Source organism: Pleurodeles waltl, chromosome 8, assembly GCF_031143425.1.
Source record: "Pleurodeles waltl isolate 20211129_DDA chromosome 8, aPleWal1.hap1.20221129, whole genome shotgun sequence".
NCBI classification, from domain to species: domain Eukaryota; kingdom Metazoa; phylum Chordata; class Amphibia; order Caudata; family Salamandridae; genus Pleurodeles; species Pleurodeles waltl.
The window spans coordinates 1,403,930,184-1,403,957,296 of record NC_090447.1 but is presented as its reverse complement, the minus strand read 5'-3'; the positions used below and the strand labels follow the sequence as shown (position 1 = coordinate 1,403,957,296).

At 44.4% G+C, this 27,113-nt stretch overlaps 1 protein-coding gene across 1 annotated transcript in view; it reads left to right on the top strand.

The window, feature by feature from the left end:
- The window catches only part of CRYZL1 (crystallin zeta like 1), a 160,979-nt gene extending 136,694 nt beyond the window's left edge, over positions 1-24,285 (top strand). The window contains exon 14 of the mRNA XM_069202491.1: positions 23,146-24,285. Within this exon, the coding sequence (XP_069058592.1) occupies positions 23,146-23,245 (100 nt within the window). The 3' untranslated portion in view covers positions 23,246-24,285. The remainder of the gene's footprint in view (positions 1-23,145) is intronic.
- The last annotated feature ends 2,828 nt before the right edge of the window (positions 24,286-27,113 follow it).

The window sequence follows — 27,113 nt, the reverse complement described above, 5'->3', positions numbered from 1 at the left end:
CTGCAGGTGGAAGTATCCACAAGAAGAGCAAGTTACTTACCTTTGTTAGGTTGATACTCTAACTGCAGATTCCTCACTGCCCTCTCACCTCCTTTTTTTTCGGAAAGGCCTCTTGTACATCTAAAATGGTGCCAAGTTAGAAATTCAGCACACTTTCTCTGACAGTTTGTTCTAGCCTCTGCGTCTGAGGGTGTGAAAGGAAAAAGAAGTGAGGAAGTGATATCAATGTGCAGTGTGGCACTTATATGCAGCTCTGGTCCATCACTTCCATGTTGTACACAACCACAGTGGAGCCACTCGGGCCCACCTTCTGGTACTCAGGAGCATTACTGAAGAATTCACCAGATCCAGCCTAGTACTTGGGGATACTCTAAATATGAGGAAATTGTGGTTAGAAAAAGTACTCACCAGAAAGAGTGTTACTGAAGGTAAGTTGTTTATTAGAATCATTAATATAGCTAGGTGTGCAAAAATAACATCAAAGCGTGTAAAGTATGTAAATGTGAAAAAGCATCATGGTACCAGTACATCCTGCAACAAGAATTAATTGTGTACTAGAAAAGGAGTCTATTAAAATCTTTAAACTTAAAGTCAAAGGGTCTGACTATAGATGTCAGAAATTAGGCGCCTACTTGTCGGTGTCCGGTTGTGGGTTGATGGAGAACTTCGGGTCTTGGCTGTTCTGGTTTGCCAGAAGTAAGGGCGACACCTTCTAGTAACCACATTGCTGCTGACGCTGGAAATGTCTTAGTAGGAAAATACCCCCCCAATAAGGAATACCAATGGAGGAAAATGCCCAAGGCTGAAAAAAACCTTCGAAGGCAGTTGGAATCCAGGAAGGACAGTCAGGAAGAAAACCAACTTGGAGGAACTAAACTGAAAGTAGGGCTGCAGGACAACAAGGAAAATAACAAAAATGTTGACTGAGAAAATCCAATTGAAGCAGGAGCGATGCACTCTAAGGCCGGAGTATGAAGCGTTGCGACGCAAGGACTAAGCTGGACTGACCTCCTTGTATAGGGCACTAAACTCAGTAAGTTATAGAATGGTAATCTTGGATTGGGATAGGGTAATGGAGGAGGAGTCTGAGGTGGTCATCTTGGTTTGGGCCGTATTAGTTTCCAGGATCCCACCTAGGGAATCCTGGGCAGAAGAAAGCATGAAGGACTGGAGAGGCCGATGGCGTCCTTCAGCAGTACTTTGTCCCATGATGGAGGCAGGGGCACAACAGCGCCGGCGGGTCTGCCCCCTCAAGTGTCGGCAAGGTGCGCGGCTACCCACCTGTGAGCTGCTTGCACCTCAAACAGCGCGTCTCGCTCACCCAACAGGATTCCTGGTGTCGGAGATGGGCGGGATGCGATACACTATAGTAGAAATATTCATAGCTGATAGGTAAATTTAAAAAGATTCAAAACAACGCCAGATACTGTTGCTTATTTTGCATTATGACAAATCATTGAGCTGATGATGAAAACTGTTGAGCTAGGAATATAACTTGTGTAAAGATGTGCCTTTACACCAGAGTGTGCAAAAGTAGTAAAGACAAACTTAATTGTGCTAGTTCCATTGAAGAAGACAAAGTAGATGATGAAGATGAATATTATGTGTTAAACGTCAATTATGATGATTTTTAAGATGTGGATACAGATAAGTATAGGGAAACACATATAAAAAGTCCCAACATTTTTGATTAAAATAGATAATGTTGACTTTGAGGTGCTTTTTAACTCGGGAGCAAGATTTACTAAAGATTGTCAAAACTTGTTGAATCTAAAAACTGTGAATTATTCCAAAATAGTGTCAGATTGTAGGGTTATGAAGACTTTGTGGCCGCAGTCTGGGGATGGCTGTGCCAATTGGAGATGTCCACACGTTGCAGGCCTTGATGGGGCATGAGGGGAACACTCAGTATTTTGTGAGGTGCACCAGCGAGGGCAGTGGAACATCGGGTTAGCTTGCTCATGCCCCCTTACCTTTGTTAGTGACTACTGTGCAGGGCATGGCAGGACTGGCCCTCATAGTGCTTCTGCTCTGCTGTTACCAGGCCTACCTGTTCATTATTGTGGGGACACTATTGTCCCTTGTTAAGCTGAGACCCACAGTGCTTTAATTTTGCCTTACCACTGCACATATATCCTCTCCACATGTGGTTTCTGCCTGGAGCGCTTTGTGGGGGACCAACCTGATGGTCTGCCGCTGTGATCTGCCTTAGTTTGGGCTAATGCCCTATGTCTGATCCATCAAAAAAACTAGCATTTGACATCAAGAGATCCACCAAACCTGCTGGACATGATGCCTCACCTGAGGTTCCTGGATCCCAGCCCTCCTCGAATGCACTGCCTATTCAAGATCTTTGTGGTCTCATACTGGACATAAAGCATAGCTTGGTGACAACTTAATGCTGAAATTGGCTCCACAATCGTGGTAACCTAATTAATCATCTTGAGCAACGTGTGTTTGATGCCGAGGATGCAGCTAGTGATTTGGAAACCAGTATGCGCCGAAATAACATAATATAATGGGGATACCTGTGGAATATTTTGTCAAGGACTGGTGAAAAGTCTGTTCAGTGACACAGCCATCACCTCTGTTTTCGGTGGGGAGAGCTCATAGATTACCGGGTCCTCAGCCCCCTTCCAGCATGGCTGCCCATCTGATAATTGCCAGGCTAATGAACTTCATGAATCAAGATCTGATCCTATGACTGGACAGGGGGAAACGAAACCTCACACATAGTGACAATAGTATATCCGTGTACCTAGATTTTACAGCATTGGTAAAGGTGGCAAAGAATGAATTGATCCCGGTGAAGCAGTTCTGAAGGCCAGCTTCCAATATACCCTACTGTATCCTACCAAGCTGCTAACCACCAACAGTGATAAACAGTACACTTTCACCTACCTCAAGCGGGCTGCCTGCTTTCCCTTTAAGCATCTACGCTGGTCTCCCAATCGAGACAGACGCTGATGCCAAAGGACAAGAAAAAGTCAGTGATCAAGATTAACTTCCACAGCTATATGTCCTTTCTTCTTTTCCTGCTTGCATTCAAGCCATCAAATATATATCATGTGTGACACAGCCCCGTCGCCCGCTACTCCTTCGGCCAGTGCTGTGTGGCCTTTTCCTTTTGGGAACTGCTGCCCAGAATGCCTCCATGTGAGGAGGTGGGACTATTCGTGTGACCTCTGCCACCATCAGCGACAACGTTCTGCGATGCGGAGCGAGTCATGACTCAACATTAAAGAGACTTCTGCTGCCTACAGCAATGCTCCTTGTTGACAACTGTACAACCACAGAAGACAATCCACTTACCTGCCAGGAGCCAGGCTTTCTATGTTCCCTCTAACACTTATGACTCTCCTCCTTACTCTGGATGATGTGGACTGAGCACTTCTATCCTTAGTGGCATCTATCTGCTGAGTGCCCGTATGCATAAATCTCCTGACATTGTACAGTTCTTGTTTTCACACCAGAACTTTCCCTCAGTGCAGCCACCCTCTGTATGTGGAGGATAGTTCAACCTGAGCCCTGGCTACCTGAGTTATCTGCAAATTGTACTCGAGTTATTTCCCCCAACTTCTGATTGTGAGTAACTCATAAGTTGGACTGATGTATTTGTTTCAAGTTTAGATCTATGGTTGTTCAACTGTTGTAGGTGGGTGGGCTCGGGTGGTTCTTGCAATCTTTTATGCTGGGACTGCGTCAGAGTGGGTGGTGGTGGTACCTGCAGAGTACTGTTATGATTATCATGTTTTTTTTTCTTCTTTAGGTATTCCCCCTTTAGGTGATACATGTTAATCATTTAGAAGGGAATGCGGGTGGCTGATAAAGAAGGCACATTTATTTTGTGGGTTTTTTTTCCTTGCAATTTGATAATCAAAGCAAATATATCCATAGTACTTTGTGTGCTGACTGTTCTGTTTTGTTTCAATTCATTGTTTTGCGTTATGAGGAAAGTTCCATGGAAAGTTGATATCTGCGCCTCCTGTTTGACAATACAGAACACTGTAATATGTAAGAAATACAGTAAGAATAAAAGGGAATCAGGACATTTTTGTCATCTGTTTACTCTAAAAGGTGGGGCAAAGGATCTGTTCTACATATAATTCTTTTTAGGAGTGAGCCCAGGTGAGGCTCAGTATCCTTTGAAAAAAGAGACGAAGCACGATTTAAAAACTATTTTATATCAGCTAAAATATAAATGATTAATAGTATAATGAACACTCCTCTTTTCAGACATTAAAGCATTATGGTTTATATAGAATTGTTTTAGATTAAAGAAATGTAAATACACAATTGCACACACATGCCGAACAGAAAGCTCCCAGTACTGGACTAATGGCAAACGTAGTGCGAAAAAAGTATAAAACAACCTTAAGCAGGGCCGAGGTATATAGCTTACCCTCTAGTTATGGCCACAGGCCATGCCTGGTGGGCATTGGGCAGTATTTATGGTCCATTAAAAAATATCCAGTCAAAACACTGAATAAATATTAAAGTGATGCGAATGAGTATGTGTAACAGAAATATCGAAATTCGTTGAAACATTGCACTGTTTATGTATTTCTGAATGACAACACAGATAACCTAATATTTTACATTGCAGTTTACATAATGAATGCGCCTTAGAATCATGTTTTTCCGCATTTTAATTGATTTTGTAATTGCATGCCTGAATATTTCTGCTATAGGATGGAGCTTATGATGACACATTTGGCCAAATACCTACTTCTTAAGAAAATAAAAGCAATTTTAGCTTGGTGAAAGCACTTATTTTGAAAAGGTTGCCTTTAAGACCACTTTAGTTTTCCACAGAGCTTATACAATCTGTACTCAAAGAGAGGCAGAAGGTCAGCTCTCCTCAGACATAGGATTGTAGAATTTATACACTGTTTCATACCACTGACAAGGCTACAGATTTCTTAACCTTAATCTTGAGTCCATGGATACACTTTATCGAATGCATGGTTACTTAGATGTTGGTCGTAATTAGACTTATACAGGAGGTGTTGGTGAAGGATGAACTCTGAACATGGTGTGGTGAAGTGGTAGCTGTGCATAAGCATGTAATGTTGCAGACAAAATGTGAGAATAGATGATGGAATGAATTTTGCTTCAGGTGTGTGCAGTGCTGTATAAGTAGGACTACTGGGCAGCTACACTAGATTAAGTGATTCTAGGTTAAAAAATAATGCATTTGGTCTGGCACAGTTTATCAAAACAGGTTGTAAATCTCTTAGTAGGCAAAGGTTGGATGTTTTAATGTGATCTCATAGACGAAGACCATATATGGCTCTGTGAATTAAGGGTTGCAAGTGAAGGTCTTTAAATAAGAATGAATAAGGACGTGAAGGTAGAAGATGGAGAGTTTTAGATGGCAGAGGTTTAATTTTGGAGTAAATAGGTCTTGGATATATTTTGTAGGCAGAGCGTGTTTATAGATAGTGTTTAGTGCTATTTCAGTCTTCTTAATGGGACAATTTCAATAGTTATTTTGTAACCTCGTGATATTTTTTCATGCACGATAAGAACTGCATTGCCGGCCTGCATGTCAGACTTGGCGGTTAATATTTCATTGATGTTCATAAGGTTTGTTAATAGATTTTACGTTTAGGAGATCACAGGAGAGGGGATGAGTATACTTAAGGGATAGAAGGGAATGTGAATTGATTAGGGTGCTCCCTGTTTGGAAGCTGTTCCCGGCCCGCACTTTTGTCAGCAATCTCGTGTTGCCGGGATGAGACTTGATCTTCCAGCATGCGTTGTAGCCCTAGGCGGGACAAAGGACTGCTAATACGCTTATAAGTGTGGGATGCACCAGGGACGTGCCGTAGCATGTGCCCAGGCAAGACCTGGCTCATCTTTGCCCATCATCGGCCAGAGGAGGCTGGGCTGGGCCACCTCCCTTCCATCTGTTTATATAAGGTACTGAGCACTTCTTTTACTATCTCTACGAGCCGCCTTGTTTAGGTTGACTGTTCTTGTTTACATGCAATGGGGAAACACAGGGCCATCCAACAGAAATCTACTCTGAATCCTACGCTCGGGACTACCTTGGATGGCTTTCTATGGCAGGCACTTCGGAGTAATCAAAAGGGGAATTGACCTTGCAGAATGGCATTTGTCCCAGCCATCTTCAACAGAACTGGACCTTGAGTCGCTCTGAGTCTCCCCTGAGTCCAACATGGCTGCCACCAACATCATCTCACCCCAGTTAACAGAGAGCTCTGGTGCCCCGGATATCCCCATCAGTTAAACTAGTTCAACTGTCTCCGGTTTCACTGTTACTGCTGATCTTGGTGGTCACCCAGAGAGGGCACAAACCTCTGCCAGTTAGGGTGATTTGGGCAAGACAAGCAGTCTAGGGGGAAGAAGAGGAGGGTGGAGAAGGGGGCCAAATCTAAGAGACCATGTCCTGGACCCGTAGTAACATCATCCAGTGCAGTTTCTGCTCCTCATCTCGACCCTAGTAGTCACTTATTGAGCATTACTGGGAACACTGTATCTGATATAGTTGGGGAAATTTGCAAGGGCGTTGTGACCTCTTCTACGTGTGCACCAGGACCGATTTTAGATCGCCTAGAGAAAGTGGAGGAACCACTGACCAAGTTGAAGGGCACTTTCTTGGGACAACACCCCATAAGGTAACTGCCTCCCAGTCCTACTGGTAGTGCAACCAACACCACTCCACCTTTGCTGTCTTCTACTCCAGTGGTCCCGGCGACTATCCTGTTCAACTGACTCCAGTGAGGACAGAGGCAACGATGCTGGGTATGGGCTGGGCCTGCAAGGTACCTCTGTATAGGGAAGTGAGACTCCTGTACAACCCAGATGGCCTCGCGGCTCAGGCAACTACAGATCCTCAAACATTTTGTCACGCTCGCCTCCTGAGCTGTGCACACTGTATCTAACTCCCCAGGCAACCCCTTTTGTTATCTTGGAAAACATCCCTCTACTTGTCGCATCCTTGAACATCATGATACATTGACTAACAAAGTGGTACATTGGACTACTGGCAGACTAGGGGAGTCTGAGCTATCTTGTAACCAGATTAACCTTGTTTACAGAGTCCCATGGGTTGGAAATACCCCAAAGCCTGATAAAATTGATTACATTGTCATTAACTTTAACGATAGAAGGTTGGCTAAAGATATTTTGAACAGGCTTTACTTCGTTAGGCCAGCCAAATCGGCTACTGAGACACTCCTATTAGGTGTCTTGTCTAAGCCACAAGCTTGTTTGATGACGGTCCCCATGTTGCCCGTTTTCTGTCCTTATTTCAAACAGGTTCGCACCTGTTTCGTTGTGGGTCAAGATGGACTAACTGCTTCTTGAAGTCACTTCTGCAGTCTACAGGCTGGGAACGGGCGGACAAGGCTTGGAGGAGGTTCAACGCATTCTACTTTTCCAGCAATAGCTCCACCTCCATCCAGGACTCTTGAAGCAGTACACCGGATCTATTATTGATAGCCTCATGGAATGTGGCAAGCTTGGCAAGCAAGTGGGGCAGTCAAGACTGGCATATGACTGTTGGACGCTACGCGGTTATTTTCTTGCAAGAGACATTGACACACACTGACTCTGTTTTTATGGATGAGTGTGCCACCAGCCATCCTTGGCACCATGGACAGGGCTAAGGGAGGTCTTAACACCTTTATCTCTATCATTCCCCGCCCAGGTTACATGGTCGAGTCTTGGCTCTGTGTATTATCAGCTTATCTTCATGCAGTGCCTAGCGACGCAAATGTTACTTATACCCATTTACAATAATGTCTTTGGTATACCAAAGGTGGGATTTGGCAGGTCACTACTTAAGGATGTTAATAAATGCAATAGAAGCATAAAAGGGAGCGATATTGTGGTACTTTTGGGGGATTTCAACCTGGGACTTTGCCAGTTTTCCTCAATAAACGTTAGTGGATGGGGACCCAATCACCCACTTCGCTCATTGTCCACATGGGAATTAATTTAATTTAGTCCTTGTAGAATACGGTCTAGTTTTTGCCTTTGATTCCCTGACTTCGGAGCCAGTCACATCCCCCACTTTTGTCAGAAAGAGAATCCACAGCCATATTGATTTTATCCTTTTCTCGCAGGCTCTGAGGGATTGGGCTTTGGACTACACTCTTGCCAACTCACCTCTTAGCGACCGTAGGCCCCTGGCTCTTTCTATCCATGCATCCTTTTTTGATAAGATGCACATAGTGAGTAATCCCCTCCCTTTGTCATTGTCCAAGAACAAAGGGGTGTTCAAGTGGTGATCCAAGGTAGACAATTCTTCCTTTCTATCAAACCTGGTGGGTTCTACACTCTGCAACTTTCTGATATATCTTAATGACAACTATAAAGAGGGAGGTGGGTTAGCGCTACTCAATAGCTTTGACAGGATCAGTACCACAGTGCAAAATTTGCTCTGGTGTCAGTTAAAACTGGCAGCAGGAAGCCAGTTAACTGGTATGCCAGTTGTATCATGGCACACAACCACCAAATGGCAGCTCTTAAATTAAAAAACAAAACAGGGATCAAGAAATGGTACGAAGCTGTGCTGCATGGCCTGGCATAGAAATACCCTAAGAGCTAGGAAGAAGATTATAAGGAAGGAAGCTTATTTTTCCCTACTTCAGGCCAATGAGCTAAAAGACAGCAAAGCTTTCTGGTTGATGGTAAATCGCAACTACTTTGAGCATAACAAGGATTCTGGTGTTGACACAGTGATTCTTCCTGAAGCCTGGTTGCCCATTTTATGAACTTTTATTCTGACCCCCGATGCGAGGGATATTTCCCCCGTAGGCAAGGCTTTTGCCGGCCTACCTCGATTGTTATCAGTCTCCACTATGTCCTACGAACCTCCAACTGTTTCCTCGGTTAGCTTGGAGGTCGAGTTGAGCAAGGTCCTGCTAGCAGTAGCCAGTTGCCCAGCTGGTAAAGCTCCTGCCCTAGATGGGATCCTCTCTGACCTGTTTAAGGCCAATATCTCGCTGTGGGCCCTCTTTTGATCAATGTTTTTAATGCTGCTCTTGCTATGGGCCCGCTGAAGACCTGGTCGCGAACCATCATTGTTGCTATTTTCAAAAATGGCTCCAAGGGAGACCCGAGATTCTACTGGACCATCTCACTGATCAACTCGACTGCTAAAATCATGAGGAGAATATTCCTGGAACATCTACAGACATGGGCTAGTTAACGCAATGTGCTCTCGGAGCTTCAGTTTGGTTTCTGTCTGGGCCTGGGAACAGTTGAGCAGTCTTTAAATCTGTACTTCTTAATAAGCCAATACACGGTGGCCAAAAAAGGTAAGCTGTATCTGGCATTTATAGACCTACGCTCCGCTTTCGACTCTGTAAATAGGTCTACATTATGGATCATTATGTTAGTCATGGGGGTGGACCATAACATTGTTAATATCTCAAGGGAACTCCATAAGGAAGTTAATGCCAGTGTAAGATTTGGCCGGGGAGGAGACAACTGAGCTTGCACTCTTGCCGGGGGAATACTTCAGGGCTGCATCTTGACCACGTTCCTTTTTTCCATTATATGTCAATGGCCTTGTACAGCAGCTTTTAGAGGTTGGTGCGGATTACCCTCGTATAGGAGATCGTAGTGTCCCCACTCTGAGTTACGCCAATTACATTATTCTAATAGCCAGGACGGCCAATGGTCTGCAGTGTTTGTTGGATCGTTTTTGTAGTTTTATGCTGATTTTAGACCTGAGTGTTAACCAAGCCAAAACTCATGTTATGTCCTTTGGTGTTAGGAAGAAGAAATGTGCGGCCTTTGTAGTGAACAACAAAAAATATAGTATTGTCCCTACGTTTTCCTACTTGGTATACCCTTTGATAAGCACCTTACCTGGGGCCCTCTGAAAATAGCAAAGTTGCTGCCTTCTCTAAAACTGCTGAGGCTGTCCTAAACTTTACCAATAGACTTGGTAAGAAGCCTATCATGGAACTAATCGCTGTTTATAAAGCTAAATGTTGTGCATTTGCTTTCTACGGGGCAGGGCCGTGGGGCATTAGCTATCAGGGGGTGTTGGAAAGGAACGAGAATGGTTTTATCAAAAGATTATGAGTTGTCCCTAAAAATACCAGATCTTTAATTTGTCAGTCTGAGGTTGGGCTAGGATTTGTTAGCAATCTCTGAGAAATGCAACCCCTTCTGTGGCTTAGAATTTGGACAAGAAGTCAAACCTCCTTCAGCCGGGCGGTGCTCATTGACTGCTTGAAATTGGACCGGTGCCTAAACTTGCATTAGCCTAGACCGGAAAGATCTTTTTAGTTCCCCCTGCAGTCTGAGTACAAGCTCTCTGAGCCTTGTGAAAAACTTGTTTCTAGCAGGTCGTATGGATGAGGGAATGCAGAGGGAGGCTGACAAGCCAACTGTATAGGCATACATGGGAATACTTACAAATGACGGTATTGAACCGTACTCAGCATGGCATCACAGGTTCTTGTTTTTAGCTGCCTTTCCCCTTCAGGGCCCTTATTTTACAAACTTACCTGCATGCCCTGTGATAGCCGTTCTGCACAGAGCACATTTCCCTTCGTGTTTTTTTGCAAATTGTATGCATTATTGAGGAAGCATTATCTTTTACCTTTCTTAAAGGAGACTAACATTTCAAATCAAATCAAATCATTAACATTTATAAAGCGCGCTACTCACCCGTGCGGGTCTCAAGGCGCTAGGGGAAAAAGAGGGGGGTTATCGCTGTTCGAACAGCCAGGTCTTTAGGAGTCTCCGGAAAGCGGAGTGGTCCTGGGTGGTCCTGAGGCTGGTGGGGAGGTAGTTCCATGTCTTGGCAGCCAGGAAGGAGAAAGATCTCCCACCCGCCGTGGAGCGGCAGATGCGAGGGACAGCAGCGAGTGCGAGGCCAGAGGAGCGGAGGAGGCGGGTGGGGACGTAGAAGCTGAGGCGTCTGTTGAGGTATTCCGGTCCCTTGTCGTAGAGGGCTTTGTGTGCGTGGGTGAGAAGTCGGAAGGTGATCCTTTTGCTGACAGGGAGCCAATGCAGGTGTCTCAGGTGTGCGGAGATGTGGCTGCTGCGGGGTATGTCGAGGATGAGGCGGGCCGAGGCGTTTTGAATGTGTTGCAGGCGATTTTGGAGTTTGGCTGTGGTCCCGGCGTAGAGGGTGTTGCCGTAGTCCAGGCGGCTCGTGACGAGGGCGTGGGTCACGGTTTTTCTGGTGTCGGCGGGGATCCAGCGGAAGATCTTGCGGAGCATGCGGAGGGTGAGGAAGCAGGCGGAGGACACGGCGTTGACTTGCTTGGTCATGGTGAGAAGAGGGTCCAAGATGAAGCCGAGGTTGCAGGCGTGGTCTGTGGGGGTCGGTGCGGTGCCGAGGGCCATGGGCCACCAGGAGTCGTCCCAGGCGGACGGGGTGTTGCTGAGGATGAGGACTTCCGTTTTTTCAGAGTTCAGCTTTAGGCGGCTGAGCCTCATCCAATCTGCGACATCCTTCATACCCTCTTGTAGGTTGGTCTTGGCGCTGGCGGGGTCCTTGGTGAGGGAGAGTATAAGTTGGGTGTCGTCGGCGTAGGAGGTGATGATGATGTCGTGCTTGCGTACGATGTTGGCGAGGGGGCTCATGTAGACATTGAAGAGTGTCGGGCTGAGTGATGAGCCTTGGGGTACGCCGCAGATGATCTTGGTGGGTTCTGAGCGAAACGGAGGGAGGTAAACTCTTTGGGAACGGTTTGAGAGGAAGGAGGCGATCCAGTCCGGGGCCTGGCCTTGGATCCCGGTGGAGCGGAGGCGGGTGATTAGGGTGCGGTGACAGACGGTGTCAAAGGCAGCCGAGAGGTCGAGCAGAATGAGGGCGACTGTTTCACCGTTGTCCATCAGGGTTCTGATGTCGTCAGTGACTGAGATGAGGGCGGTTTCAGTGCTGTGGTTGGTTCGGAATCCGGTTTGTGAGTGGTCGAGCAGGTTGTTGTCTTCCAGGAAGGTGGTCAGCTGTTTGTTGACGGTCTTCTCTATTACTTTGGCTGGGAAAGGCAGAAGAGAGATGGGGCGGAAGTTTTTTAGGTCGCTCGGGTCAGCCGTAGGTTTCTTTAGTAGGGTGTTGACTTCGGCGTGTTTCCAGCATTCGGGGAAGGTTGCAGAAGAAAAAGAAGAGTTGATGACGGTCTGGAGGTGCGGGGCGATGATGTCGTCGGCTTTGTTAAAGATGAAGTGCGGGCAGGTGTCCGAAGGGGCGCCGGAGTGGATAGAGTTCATGATGGATTTGGTTTCTTCCGTGTTGATGTGGGACCAGTTGTTGAGGGTGATGGCCGTGGATGCCGGTTCGGTGGTGTATGGTTGGGTCTGGTGTCCGAAGTTGTCGTGGAGGTCGCTAATCTTGCGATGGAAGAAAGTGGCGAGGGATTCGCACAGATCCTGTGAGGGCGTGACGGCGTTGGCGCTGGGGTTGGAGAACTCCTTACGATGCTGAAGAGTTCTCTGCTGTTGTGTCTGTTTTTGTCCAGTCTGTCGGTGAAAAAGTTCCTTTTGGCAGCGCGGATCAGGTGGTGGTGTTCGCGGGTAGCGTTCTTGAGGGCCGTCATGTTGTCAGCGGTGCGGTTCTTGCGCCAGGCTTTCTCAAGGGCGCAACAAGTTTTCTTTGATTCTTTGAGGGTGTCAGAGAACCAGAGAGGTTTTTTGGTGTTGGTCTGTCGATGCGTGCGTTTGAGGGGAGCAAGGATGTCTGCGCAGTTGGAGATCCAGTTTGTGAGGTTGAGGGCTGCGTTGTTGGGGTCGGTGGTGAGGGTGGGTTGGTTGGCGGCGAGTGCGGAGAAGAGTTGACATTTGATATAGTAGAGCTGCATTTATCTTTCTCCAAACATTGTCAACTCTGAGGATTTGCTTTTTAACTGCTGTCGATAGTTGACATGACATAAAACTGAGGGCATCTGTTATTGTGTAATGCGCTTCTATGTTTTTAAAGATGTATTTTACTCCGTATGCTTTCTCTGTTGACTGTTTTTTAATGATTCTTTTGTGATCAAGTATTGGTCGAATAAAGATTGTTTGACTGACTGATTGGGGTGGATGATTAAATGAATGAAGAAGAGGGAAGATAATATAACTACATAACTCAGTCAAGCAGAGTAGTTCTACAGGGTTGGGAAGATGTGAGGGGAGTGGAGTCTAAGAGGTTGATGGGTGTGTTACTTCCGAAGGGCTCAGAGTAGTTGGATGGAATAGGTTAGAAAAGAGAGGCTCGGGGAGGGAGGTAATGTGTGCTGAAGGAGATAATTTGCGAGGCAGAGAAGTGGAGGGTAAAGGTAGAAGTGAGGAGAGGATAGTAGCGAGATATAAAATTGTCAGACATGCAGATGAGTGTGTTGGAGGTGGTGGTGGTGGGTTGTTGAAGGAATGCAGGGTTTAAATGGCAGAACATAGGTGGTAGAGTAATTGGAAGAGGGAAGCAGAGTGATTGGTAGAGGGTGGTGCGCATTGAAGGTAGAGGGAGAAGGAAAAGTTTGCAAGTAAAGACGTAAGATGCAAGCTGGAGGGTGTGAGTATTCAGAGGGGAAGGATAGGTGTAGATAGGGGGAGAGAAAGAGAAGGGTAGCGTATAGGTGGTGTGGATGGATATTGTTGCAGAAGAGCATGGCTGAGAAGAAGAGGTGGAGATATGACATCAAAGAGAAGGCTGTGGAATCAAAGGTAGCGGAGGAGGGATGCAGAGTATCCAAAGTAGTCTGTCATTGGAGCAGTGCAGCAGGCATGAACATTGATATTATTGAGCATATTTTTGGATGACCTGATAATGCTGAAGCTTATGCCCGGTTTAATGTCATAGAAGTATTGAGTGGCTCTGAGGTGAATGATTGAGTGTAGAAGGGCTGAGTCCAATAAAGGAGGATTCGGTCGCTTCTTTGTCAGTGTGGTTTCAAGTTGGAGCAGCAGGGGCTCCCCTCTCAGCTGTAGGACCTCTTGTGCTTGTTGGTTATGGTCTTTCGAATGAGGCTTCTGATTGGTTCGATTTGCAAAGTGTCACTTCCACAGGGAAATGTGGTCAGCTTCCAGAACCAGTTCTGTTGTTGGCTGTGGCTTAATCCAAACCTGTATTTCTATTTGCCCCTGAAACAGATTTACCTAGGTTGCAGGGGCCACTTTAGCTGCAGCTTTTATTTTTATCCATAGGAGCTTTCAGTCGCTTCATTCGGTAGAGTGCTGTTAACATAGAAGGCACGAGCTCTGCTTCCACAGTCACTTAACAGTCGAACATGTAATCATCTTTCGAAAGAGCTGTAAACTGTATATCTGAAACTCCTGTTGCCTGCGACTTCTTTTCTTGTTGGTAATGTGTCTGTTTGGGGGTAATACTGATTACTTGGTTCAGTAGTGTGGTGTAGACACTGCAGCGAATGCTCAGCTTTTAGGATCTATCTGACTATGTGATGATCCACAGAGACCATGCAGTGGGGCTTACCACGAAACTGTGGTGCTTAAGGCAGGGAAATACATTCAGAGGAGTCTTCCCAGAAGTAAGGTATTTTTTTTGTTCAAGGGATTGCTTTATAAAATCCAGAAAGATTTGCCAGTGAGGCAGAACTTGGTCAGTCAGGCGCAGATGAAGACAGAGGGAATACATTTGATGGGTCTACTGAAGAGCCAAACTGGAGCCACAGCTCAGCTAAACACAAAGGAAGGAAGGGTGGAGCTGTAGGAGCCCCAAAGAGGTGCAAAGAATAGCCGGTCACCAAAAGCAAAGTTAAAGGAAGCAAGTGATTGCTTTATATGGTTCACCCTGGGTCTGAAGAATGCTCTGTGGTATCCATTCGGCAGAAAAGAGGAGCAAAGCAAGTGAAAGCAAGGTAGGACAGTAGGGAATGTTCAGACTGGAAGATTAAATCATGGGAGTCAAAGATGAACAGTAAACTCATCAATCCATTCTTCAGTGCACCCATTCGTTAATTAACTAATGTAACCATGTATGCACCCTTTTTATACATGCAGTCACACATACTTACTTGTACTCGTGCACTCTTCCATCCATTCATCAACCCGTCCATGTAGTCACTTGCTCGTTGGTTCAATGATTTACCCATGTATCCATCCATGCACTCATGCATCCAACTTTTAATTAATTGTTGCATTCACCCACTCACCCATCCACACACAGACACTTGTTAGCAAATTAATTGCATTTACTTATAAAATAAAACAAATAGACCTACTAGCTTTGTCAATGCTATATATATATATATATGTTCGATGGCATGTGTAGCTGCAGATACACATGCTGTGCACATCCCGCCATCTGGTGTTGGGCTCGGAGTGTTACAAGTTGTTTTTCTTCGAAGAAGTCTTTTCGAGTCACGAGACCGAGGGACTCCTCCCATTTTGACTCCATTGCGCATGGGCGTCGACTCCATCTTAGATTGTTTTTTTTCCGCCATTGGGTTCGGACGTGTTCCTTTTCGCTCCTTGTTTCGGGTCGGAAAGTTAGTTAGAATCTCGGAAAAATCGTCGGTATTGTTTGCGTTCGGTATCGGGTTAGTTACAACAGATCGACACCGAATTAAGAAGAGCTCCGGTGGCCCTTTGGGGTTTTTTCCTATCCCCGTCGGGGCCTGGTCGGCCCGGCCACGTGTCTCTTCAAGGCTGATGGAACGGACCCCATTCCGCTTCTGTCCAACATGCCATAACAAGTATCCATATACAGATCAACATCTGGTCTGTAACTTGTGTTTGTCACCAGAACACAAGGAGGATACTTGTGAGGCCTGTCGAGCGTTTCGGTCCAGGAAGACACTCAGGGACCGAAGAGCAAGAAGACTGCAAATGGCGTTGGCACCGACAGGACAAGGGCGTTTCGAGGAGGAGGAAGAAACATTCTCCACCCAGGATTCGGACTCTGAGGAGATCGATCTCGAGGAAACGTCGAAAACCGTGAGTAAGACGTCGAAACAAAGAACTCACGAGAAGACCGCTAAAGCCCAGGGGACGCCACCGCCAACAGGCCATGGCTTAACCCGAAAAATAGGTGACCGTTCATCGGCACCGAAAAAGGGCGAGCTGGTGTCGAAGTCATCCGACTTCGGTCGAGATACCGGCACACAGCAATCTCGAGCCCGAGATAGTGGCTCAGAGAAGATTCGGCACCGAGACAGCGGCACCGAAACGGGTCGGCACCGAGAGAGCACGACGCCGAAAGTAAAGAAGGTTTCGTCGGAGCCGAAAAAGCAGCCGAAAAGGTTTTGGTACCGAAACAGCCGGCCTCGGAACCGAAAACAAGTTCCTACACTGAGGGACAAGGACTGTCCACACAAATGAAGACACATAGATTTGGACAGGAATTAGAGACAATAGAGCCAGATCACACACAAAGACGGCTCTTTATTCAAAAAGATACAGGGAAGATCAGCACTCTTCCTCCAGTCAAAATGAAACGCAAGCTTGCCTTCCAAGACAAGGACAAACAGCCACACGCAAAGGTGGCTAAACAACACCGCCACCATCCCCACATCACTCTCCGCAACCATCACCGGTAGCCACTCCACCAATGATGCAATCCCCAACTCATACAGGAATGAGTCAAGATGACCCTGACGCATGGGACCTTTATGACGCACCGGTGTCAGATAATAGTCCGGAATGCTATCCAGCTAGACCATCGCCACCAGAAGATAGTACAGGCTACGCACAGGTGGTGTCAAGAGCAGCGGCATTTCATAATGTCAGCCTTCATTCAGAGCCCATTGAAGACGACTTTCTTTTTAATACACTGTCGTCCACACACAGCCAATATCAGAGTCTTCCTATGCTACCCGGAATGCTAAAACACTCCAAACAAGTATTTGAGGAGCCTGTTAAAGCGAGAGCCATTACTCCAAGAGTAGATAAAAAATATAAACCGCCTCCAACAGACCCACTGTACATTACACAACAGCTAACACCAGACTCTGTTGTAGTGGGAGCAGCGCGCAAAAGAGCCAACTCTCATACTTCAGGAGATGCACCACCTCCAGATAAAGAAAGTCGAAAATTCGATGCTGCAGGCAAAAGGGTGGCGGCACAGGCAGCAAACCAGTGGCGTATTGCAAATTCGCAAGCTTTGTTAGCCAGATATGATAGGGCCCATTGGGATGAGATGCAACACTTTATTGAACATTTACCCAAGGAGTTCCAAAAAAGAGCGCAGCAAGTAGTAGAAGAAGGACAGAGTATCTCCAATAATCAGATACGGTCAGCAATGGATGCTGCAGACACAGCTGCTAGACCTGTCAACACAGCAGTAACAATAAGGAGACATGCATGGCTGCGTACATCAGGATTTAAACCAGAGATACAGCAAGCTGTGCTGAATATGCCATTCAACAGACAGCAGTTGTTTGGGCCGGAGGTGGACACTGCGATCGAAAAACTTAAGAAAGACACTGACACGGCCAAAGCCATAGGCGCACTCTACTCCCCACAGAGCAGAGGCACATTTCGAAAGACACAATTTCGAGGGGGGTTTCGAGGGCAAACCACAGAAGCCACAACCTCACAAACAAAGCCCACTTACCAGAGCCAGTATCAGCGGGAGATTTTCGGGGACAATATAGAGGGGGACAATTTCAAAGGAATAGAGGAAAATTCCAAAGTCCCAAAACTCCTCCAAACAAGCAGTGACTTCAAGGTCACAAATCCCCAACACATAACACCTGTGGGGGGGAGACTAACCAAGTTTTACAAACATTGGGAGGAAATAACAACAGACACTTGGGTCTTAGCAATTATCCAGCATGGTTATTGCATAGAATTTCTCAAATTCCCTCCAAACGTCCCACCGAAAACACACAATATGTCAAAACAACATAAAGATCTTCTAGGACTAGAAGTTCAGGCATTGCTACAGAAAGAAGCAATAGAATTAGTACCAAAACAACAAATAAACACAGGAGTTTACTCCCTGTACTTTCTGATACCCAAAAAAGACAAGAGTCTGAGACCTATACTAGATCTCAGAACATTAAATACCTACATCAAATCAGATCACTTTCACATGGTTACATTACAAGACGTAATCCCACTGCTCAGACAACAAGACTACATGACAACACTAGACCTAAAGGATGCATATTTCCATATACCAATACATCCTTCACACAGAAAGTACCTAAGGTTTGTATTCCAAGGGATACATTACCAATTCAAAGTGTTGCCATTCGGAATAACAACTGCACCAAGAGTTTTTACAAAATGCCTAGCAGTAGTAGCTGCACATATCAGAAGGCAGCAAATACATGTGTTCCCGTACCTAGACGATTGGTTAATCAAAACCAACACGCTAAGACGGTGTTCACACCACACAAAATATGTCATAGAAATCCTCCACAAACTAGGTTTCTCAATCAACTACACAAAGTCACACCTTCTGCCGTGTCAAACACAGCAATACTTAGGAGCGACAATCAACACAGCAAAAGGGATTGCCACTCCCAGTCCACAAAGAGTTCACACATTTCACAATGTAATACAGACCATGTATCCAAAACAAAAGATACAAGTCAAACTGGTGATGAAACTACTAGGCATGATGTCTTCATGCATAGCCATTGTCCCAAACGCAAGGTTGCACATGCGGCCCTTACAACAGTGCCTAGCATCACAATGGTCACAAGCACAGGGTCAGCTTCTAGATCTGGTGTTGATAGACCGCCAAACATACATCTCGCTTCAATGGTGGAACAGTATAAATTTAAATCAAGGGCGGCCTTTCCAAGACCCAGTGCCACAATACGTAATAACAACAGATGCTTCCATGATCGGGTGGGGAGCACACCTCAATCAACACAGCATCCAAGGACAATGGGACATACAGCAAAAACAGTTTCACATAAATCACTTAGAACTGTTAGCGGTATTTCTAGCGCTCAAAGCATTTCAAGCCATAATAAGCCACAAACACATTCTTGTCAAAACAGACAACATGACAACAATGTATTACCTAAACAAACAGGGAGGGGCACACTCGACACAGTTGTGTCTCCTAACACAGAAAATATGGCATTGGGCGATTCACAACCACATTCGCCTAATAGCACAATTTATTCCAGGAATTCAGAACCAGTTAGCAGACAATCTCTCTCGGGATCACCAACAGATCCACGAATGGGAGATTCACCCTCAAATACTAAACACTTACTTCCAAATTTGGGGAACACCACAAATAGATCTATTTGCAACAAAGGAAAACTCAAAATGCCAAAACTTCGCATCCAGGTACCCACAAGATCAGTCTCAGGGCAATGCGTTATGGATGAGCTGGTCAGGGATATTTGCTTACGCTTTTCCCCCTCTCCCACTCCTTCCATATCTAGTAAACAAATTGAGTCAAAACAAACTCAAACTCATACTAATAGCACCGACATGGGCAAGACAACCTTGGTACACAACACTACTAGACCTCTCAGTAGTACCTCATGTCAAACTACCAAACAGACCAGATCTGTTAACACAACACAAACAACAGATCAGACATCCAAATCCAGCATCGCTGAATCTAGCAATTTGGCTCCTGAAATCCTAGAATTTGGACACTTAGACCTCACACAAGAATGTATGGAGGTCATAAGACAAGCTAGGAAACCTACCACTAGACACTGCTATGCAAATAAGTGGAAAAGATTTGTTTATTACTGCCATAATAATCAAATTCAATCCTTACACGCATCTGCCAAAGATATAGTAGGATACTTACTACAATTGCAAAAGTCAAAGCTAGCTTTCTCTTCAATAAAGATACATCTTACCGCAATTTCAGCTTACCTGCAAATTACGCACTCAACTTCATTATTTAGGATACCAGTCATAAAAGCATTTATGGAAGGCCTAAAGAGGATTATACCACCAAGAACACCACCAGTTCCTTCATGGAACCTCAACATTGTCTTAACACGACTCATGGGTCCACCTTTTGAGCCCATGCACTCTTGTGAAATGCAATACTTAACATGGAAAGTTGCATTTTTGATTGCCATCACATCTCTAAGAAGAGTGAGTGAAATTCAAGCATTTACCATACAAGAACCATTTATTCAAATACACAAGCATAAAGTAGTTCTACGGACAAATCCAAAACTTTTACCAAAAGTGATCTCACCGTTCCACTTGAATCAAACGGTAGAATTACCAGTGTTCTTCCCACAGCCAGATTCTGTAGCTGAAAGAGCACTGCATACATTAGACATCAAAAGAGCGCTAATGTACTACATTGACAGAACAAAACTAATTCGAAAAACAAAACAACTATTTATTGCTTTCCAAAAACCTCATACAGGGAATCCAATTTCTAAACAAGGCATTGCTAGATGGATAGTTAAGTGTATTCAAACCTGCTATCTTAAAGCAAAGAGAGAGCTGCCTATTACACCAAAGGCACACTCAACCAGAAAGAAAGGTGCTACCATGGCCTTTCTAGGAAATATTCCAATGAACGAAATATGTAAGGCAGCAACATGGTCTACGCCTCATACATTTACCAAACACTACTGTGTAGATGTGTTAACTGCACAACAGGCCACAGTAGGTCAAGCTGTACTACGAACATTATTTCAAACAACTTCAACTCCTACAGGCTAAACCACCGCTTTTGGGGAGATAACTGCTTACTAGTCTATGCACAGCATGTGTATCTGCAGCTACACATGCCATCGAACGGAAAATGTCACTTACCCAGTGTACATCTGTTCGTGGCATTAGTCCTTGCAGATTCACATGCGCCCACCCGCCTCCCCGGGAGCCTGTAGCCGTTTAGAAGTTGATCTTGAACATTTGTAAATTTGTAAATATATTACTTTAAACTTCATTATGTACATACGTATTCACTCCATTGCATGGGCACTATTACTAGCATACACAACTCCTACCTCACCCTCTGCGGGGAAAACAATCTAAGATGGAGTCGACGCCCATGCGCAATGGAGTCGAAATGGGAGGAGTCCCTCGGTCTTGTGACTCGAAAAGACTTCTTCGAAGAAAAACAACTTGTAACACTCCGAGCCCAACACCAGATGGCGGGATGTGCACAGCATGTGAATCTGCAGCGACTAATGCCACGAACAGATGTACACTGGGTAAGTGACATTTTCCATATATATATATACTGGAAGATGCAGGATCACAAGAAAACAACAGCCAGCCAGGGCAAAAATCTGGATCCCAAAGGATACAAAGAGCCACAAGAAAATGTAATATCCAAGAAAGAAGTGACTCAAACAGATGATCTCACTAATGAACAAAAATATATTTCTACTACAACGTTTCAGCTTCCGCCTTCCTCAGGTAGTACAAGATGGTTTGCTTAGTGGCTGCACAGCTGACACTGGTGGATTTTCAAAAAGCATCATGAGTGAAAATTCCAATTGGAATGTGGAATCAATGCAGTCCTGAGAACTCTTCAGATATGCAGAAATCAAGTGGTATTGTCAGTGATGTTCAGTCCATCTGGATGCAGTGATTTTAAACGGTACATCCAGAAATGTTCTCTGATGTCCAGTAGTTCTTCCTTTAAAACATGTTCCACAGGGAAAATCTTCAAATCTTTTGTCAACAGTATCCATCCTACCATCAAATTCACTGGCAGCAATACTACACAGAAGAGTCATCTCCCTTTTCTGGATGTGTTACTCACCATTCATGAACAAAAAATTATAACTGATCTGCCCCACAAGCCTACAGATGCTCATTTGTATCTAAACTGGACTTCATGTCACCCACGCCACACTAAACTCAGCATCATCTACAGCCAAGCACTCTGAATAAGATGCATCTGCAGCAATGAAGACACTTGTAAAGGCCATCTACAGGAGCTTGTTAGATTATTTAAAAAGCTAAGCTATCCTCTGCATATCATTCTGCAACAAATTGACAAGTCTTTGCAGTTACCCAGGGAAGCACTTATTTGGAATAACAACAGAAGAAACAAAAGTGACAGAATCCCTTTTGTGGTTGACTATCATCCATCAGCTCCCAACTACAGAAATATAATACAAACAACTTTTCCCTTACTATCTACTTGTGAAAAATTGCAAAAGCTTTTTCCAAAACCGCCAGTCATTGCTTACCACAGAGCTCCCAATTTACGATCACTTATTGTGAGAGCTGAACTTAAGCAAGCTGTAACAAATGCAGGAGTTCATTGCTGTGATTCCAAAAGGTGCATCACATGTGAATACCTTTTACAAACATCATCAGTAACTAGCTCTGTTACAAAAAGGACCTATGGAATAAGACAGCATCTTACATGTCGCTCTAGATGCATTATTTATGTGATTCAGTGCCAACTTCAAAGCTGTAAAAACAATATGTAGGTCAAACTGTGAATGACATCCGTACACGATTCAGGAACCACAAATCGGCAATAATTAACAAGAAACTTGACCAGCCTGTAGCCAACCATTTTAACCTTGTGGACCATTTACTATCAGATTTGAAGATTTTCCCTGTGGAACATGTTTTAAAGGAAGAACTACTGGACATCAGAGAAAATTTCTAGATGTACCGTTTAAAATCACTGCATCCAGATGGACTGAACATCACTGACAATACCACTTGATTTCTGCATATCTGAAGAGTTCTCAGGACTGCATTGATTCCACATTCCAATTGGAATCTTCACTCATGATGCTTTTTGAAAATCCACCAGTGTCAGCTGTGCAGCCACTGAGCAAACCATCTTGTACTACCTGAGGAAGGCGAAAGCTGAAACGTTGTAGTAGAAATATATTTTTGTTCTTTAGTGAGATCATCTGTTTGAGTCACTTCTTTCTTATATATATATATATATATATATATACATATATATATATATATATATATATATATATATATATATATATATATATATATATAGTACCTGTTGCTTCTCAGTTTCATTTTCAAATTTTTCCATTTCAAGCACTGCTCTTGACTACGAACACCTAAATCGGCGTTTGGAATGTGTACTGGATAAACAAATGTTTTAAATAAATTACCTCACAAGAACTACCAAAAGCAGAGTTTACCTTTTTGATTGAGTTGCTTCGCAGCCATTTGTGAAGCTTCACTTCTCACTCCGTAGAAATGATAAATTAGTAAAATGAATAAAAATGTTAATCACCAAGGACGGGGCTGTTCGTTCTCTTCTCTGTGCACGCAGACTGATCTTTTTATGACTGATTCTATCTCAATTAGGCCTCAGTTGGATGAACCTGTCCCATTGTATGAAGCGAAAGTCTCCATGGAAATTGTGCAGAAAAATGAAGCGAGGAGGAGGCAGGTCATCCAGCTTTGAAGCTCAGAGTCATGAGGTCAGGAACGCGCGGTGGAGAAGCAGACACATCACGCGCGGCTGATGGCGGCCATCATGTGAACCGTCCCTGCTTCGTTTGGTGAGCGGGAAAGCGAAGTGCGTTTTCGAAGCACTGTGACCCAGGAGACATTCTCATTCCACCTTACCTACATTCCAGAAACCGCCTGTTTTATAAATTATTTAATTGAACATTAAACACAAAAACAAAATGGCTTCTCTGTTGCTTCAAATGTAAAAAAAAAAAGACAAAAAATAGACAAAAGAAGCTATTTTGAAACTTTCTGTTCTACGGTGGTCAAAGAAAGCTTATATTTGTTGAGATGTGACCAGAATAAGTGCAGAAATTCAAGAGCAGTGTGTGGCAAAGGTTTGGATTTTTTTTTTTCAAATAATAATGATATTGCCATTCATTTCTAAATGTCTACAACACTACACCTGTATATTTGCTGTTGGTGCGTTTCTGTGGAATTGGAGGTGAGAGAAAGATCAGGTGTTGCAATCGGTGCTTAAATAAATAAATCCATGCTGGGACCCAAAGCTTTTCCGGAGCTGCTGAGTTCTGGGATTGCAGAATACCGAGACCGCCTTGTTTTAATTCCACCTCATGCCTCTTTCTCCCACCGCCCGACACTTCCTGACTTTTTAAGTCACTTTTGCATGTGGTTTTTCTTTCCTCCTTCTCCACTCTTGTCTACTCGCTCTCTTCATCATCCTGTCTCCTTTTTCGTCTTTTATTTCCTCTTTCTTCCTTCCTTTTCTTGATCAAAATCTGTTGATTAAAATATAAATCCTATACCCCCAAACGAGTGCTGGTGCCCACTAAATGTAACCACCGGCACACATGAATCCCTCGGTGCAGCCTAGCATTTATAATTCTTAAAGTCGAATTGCTTTTCTTATCACTGATCCATTTTTCCAGTCTTAAATCTTCGCCTCACTTGCACTATCCCCCATATAAGGTATTTTTTTTTTTTACATAATATCATCCTGTTTTAATGATGTATAAATAGCGAATGACGTGATTGTGCGAGTTTTATTTGTGTCATGCTATTCCAAATGTTGTTATGCATGAGCTTTCTTTTAAAAAGACATTTTGTTGCTATTAATGCATTATACGGACAGACAGGCCTGTGCCCAGAGCTGTGTAGTTTATAGTGTGTGATTGTATTTTGTTTAGGTTTAAGTCCAAGGAGTTTAAGGTTTTTCATGATGAGTATAAGTAAGTTTATTTTTCACTATTCTCATTTTGCCTCAAAGAGAGGTCCCATGCATGCCTACTTCCCCTTCCGCAGCTAGGACTTATAAAAAGTGGACCTGGTGTATGGGGTCATGATGGCAGCTGTTAAATACCGAGCAGCTTCACTCCTAATAAAAGATGGAAACGAAACACATCTTAGCCTAAAAATCGCAAAAAGGTTATGTAATGTACCTGAAAATACATGGTGCAAAAATCCCTGTCCAAGCATCCACGAAAATGCCTCGGGTTGCACGTCTTGGGTTCAGCATCTACACGTTTACTTGAGATATTTTGGATATAGTTCAGTTTTGTAAGAAACACAAATCACATCAAAATATAAAAACGTACCTTTATTTATTCAAACGACCTTAATTAAAATGTCCAACTTTAAACTCTGCAGTTGCAAGGAATTGGAAATCTATGACATAGTACTAGTTGAAGACATCTGTATCAGTAAGCAGAGCACATAATCCAAATATTATCTTTAACTGGTGGGGGTGAAGATTATCGGGTTAAGAGGGAGGGGGATGGAGCCGTTTTTATATTTCTGTATGGTGGGTTGAAGGATTAGAGGGTTTTTGGACCTTTCAGCACTAATGGTGTGAAGCTAGTTGGGTAGGGTGAGAGGGTGTCTGATATTGTGCTCCCTGTCTCTGCTGTTCTGGACGTTAGCTAGGCACAAAGTCCAGTTCAGTGGGCAGAAGCGCTAGCATGGCATTTCAATCACTGGCAATGGGGTGCTTAAGGAGGCATCTAGCCTCCTCTGTGTGACAGTCCTTACTTTCTGCTTTCGTCCATTTAAAAAGGGCAGGCCGCTAACGGAGGGGTAATCACCTCTTTCTAGTTGCAGGTGAGAGTCCGCTTTCCAGAAGGTGAGCTAGATTATCAAAGCGAAACACGGCTGTGTATCTTTTAGAGCACCCACAGATGGCTAAGACTACTGATATCCAGTAGTGGGGAACAGGCTTCACAGCAATGGAGGGCATTAATGTAAGCTTTTTAGACCAATGATGTGTTAGGAAAGGGCAGGCCCAGAGAAAAAGCAAATCCACTTCTACCATTAGCCAGCGGGGGCAGGTAATGTTAGCTAGTGGGAAGTACCGATTAATCGCTGGAGGTGAGAGGTAGGCCCAATACACAATGTAATATTGACTGAGTTTAAACTTGGCATTGTGAGATGCAACATGGGGACAGGCAAGGGCCTGTGACCAATTTGAGTAATAGAAACCTCTGCCTGCATCTGTTGCCCATTTTTCTCCAAACTAAGTCAGTGATTGAGCTGTATGCATGAGGAATAGTTTATAAAACCAGAAGATGTGCCTGTGCCATATTCCCATGGTACAGTTAGCATGGACAAGGAATTACGGCTCAGGTACAGCGTCCACTAGGGCCAAGATTCGCTGGAGAATGTACTGGATGTGACAGTGCGTTAAGAATTGACCCCTGTGGAGGAAGAACTGCTCGGACTTCATCCAACAAAAAAAGGTGTCCCTCCTCAATAACGCCCCTTAAAGTTATGAGGTAGGTGTTGTGACATTGCGTCAGGTTCACTTGCGTAAGAGGATTGGTGGGACCGGGCTGACCAACAGGGAGGTATGTCTGGAGCATATGGGAGAGTTCTGTTATTAAGGCGCATAGCCTCGGCATAAGACCATAAAGTTACTCAAAGTAGGCGGGGATGGACACTCTGAATCTGGGAGCCTGCAAACAGTAGCTCTTTGAGACCCCTAACATAAATCAAAAGATCATCAACGTACAATGACACTAAGGGTCTAATTTAAATATTGGCGGTATAGATACTCCATCACAACAGCGACGAAGTATGCTTACCACCAAGACTGTGGTCCACCTGCCAAATTTATATGGAGGTGGACCTTTGGTTTAATCATGACAGAGACTACTCCGCATCTCTGCCATGATTAAACAGCACTCTGACAGCCCTATTGAGTAAGGGCTGGCAGAGGCAGACCTGTAATTCCACCCACTTGATTTAGATGGGCTGAATTAGAAGTCAGTTCTCACTACCTGTCACCGCCAGTGTTTTAAAAACCCTGGCAGTGAAAACTGCTAAATGCTGTCCTTGCGATAGGAGACAACTTTTTATTATTTTCAAAACGAAAATCTCTCCTGTGGATTTTCTTTTTGAAAATAAAAATGAAACAAGTTTGTTCCAGGGCTCCGTCATGTTGATGGAGCATTGTACATGCCTTCAAAAAGCATTGACAGATACTGCTGTGACAGTGGTCCCTGCCAGTGCTTTTAGAAATAACCGCCTGCTTGGTGGTCATTTCTCAGTTTGGCGGGCGGTACCTCAGACAAGGTGACAGGGTAATTTACTTTGCCTCCCTGACAGAGAACCGGGACATCTGGCTAAAAGTAAATCCGGCCCTAAGTGAGTCTTGTCAAGGTGAAGAATTCCCCCTGTTGATCCTCCAGCTCTTTGGCATAAGCGAGCGGCTCAAAGCCAAATGTGAAAAGCAAGGTTGACAGGGGACACTCTCTGCCAATTGGGAAAGAGGAGGAATTATGCCCTCCAGTTTGGGCTCACACCATATGGTGAGTGAATAACAATTAATAAATCAGATGGTACGGGGCCAAATTCAAATCGCTGGA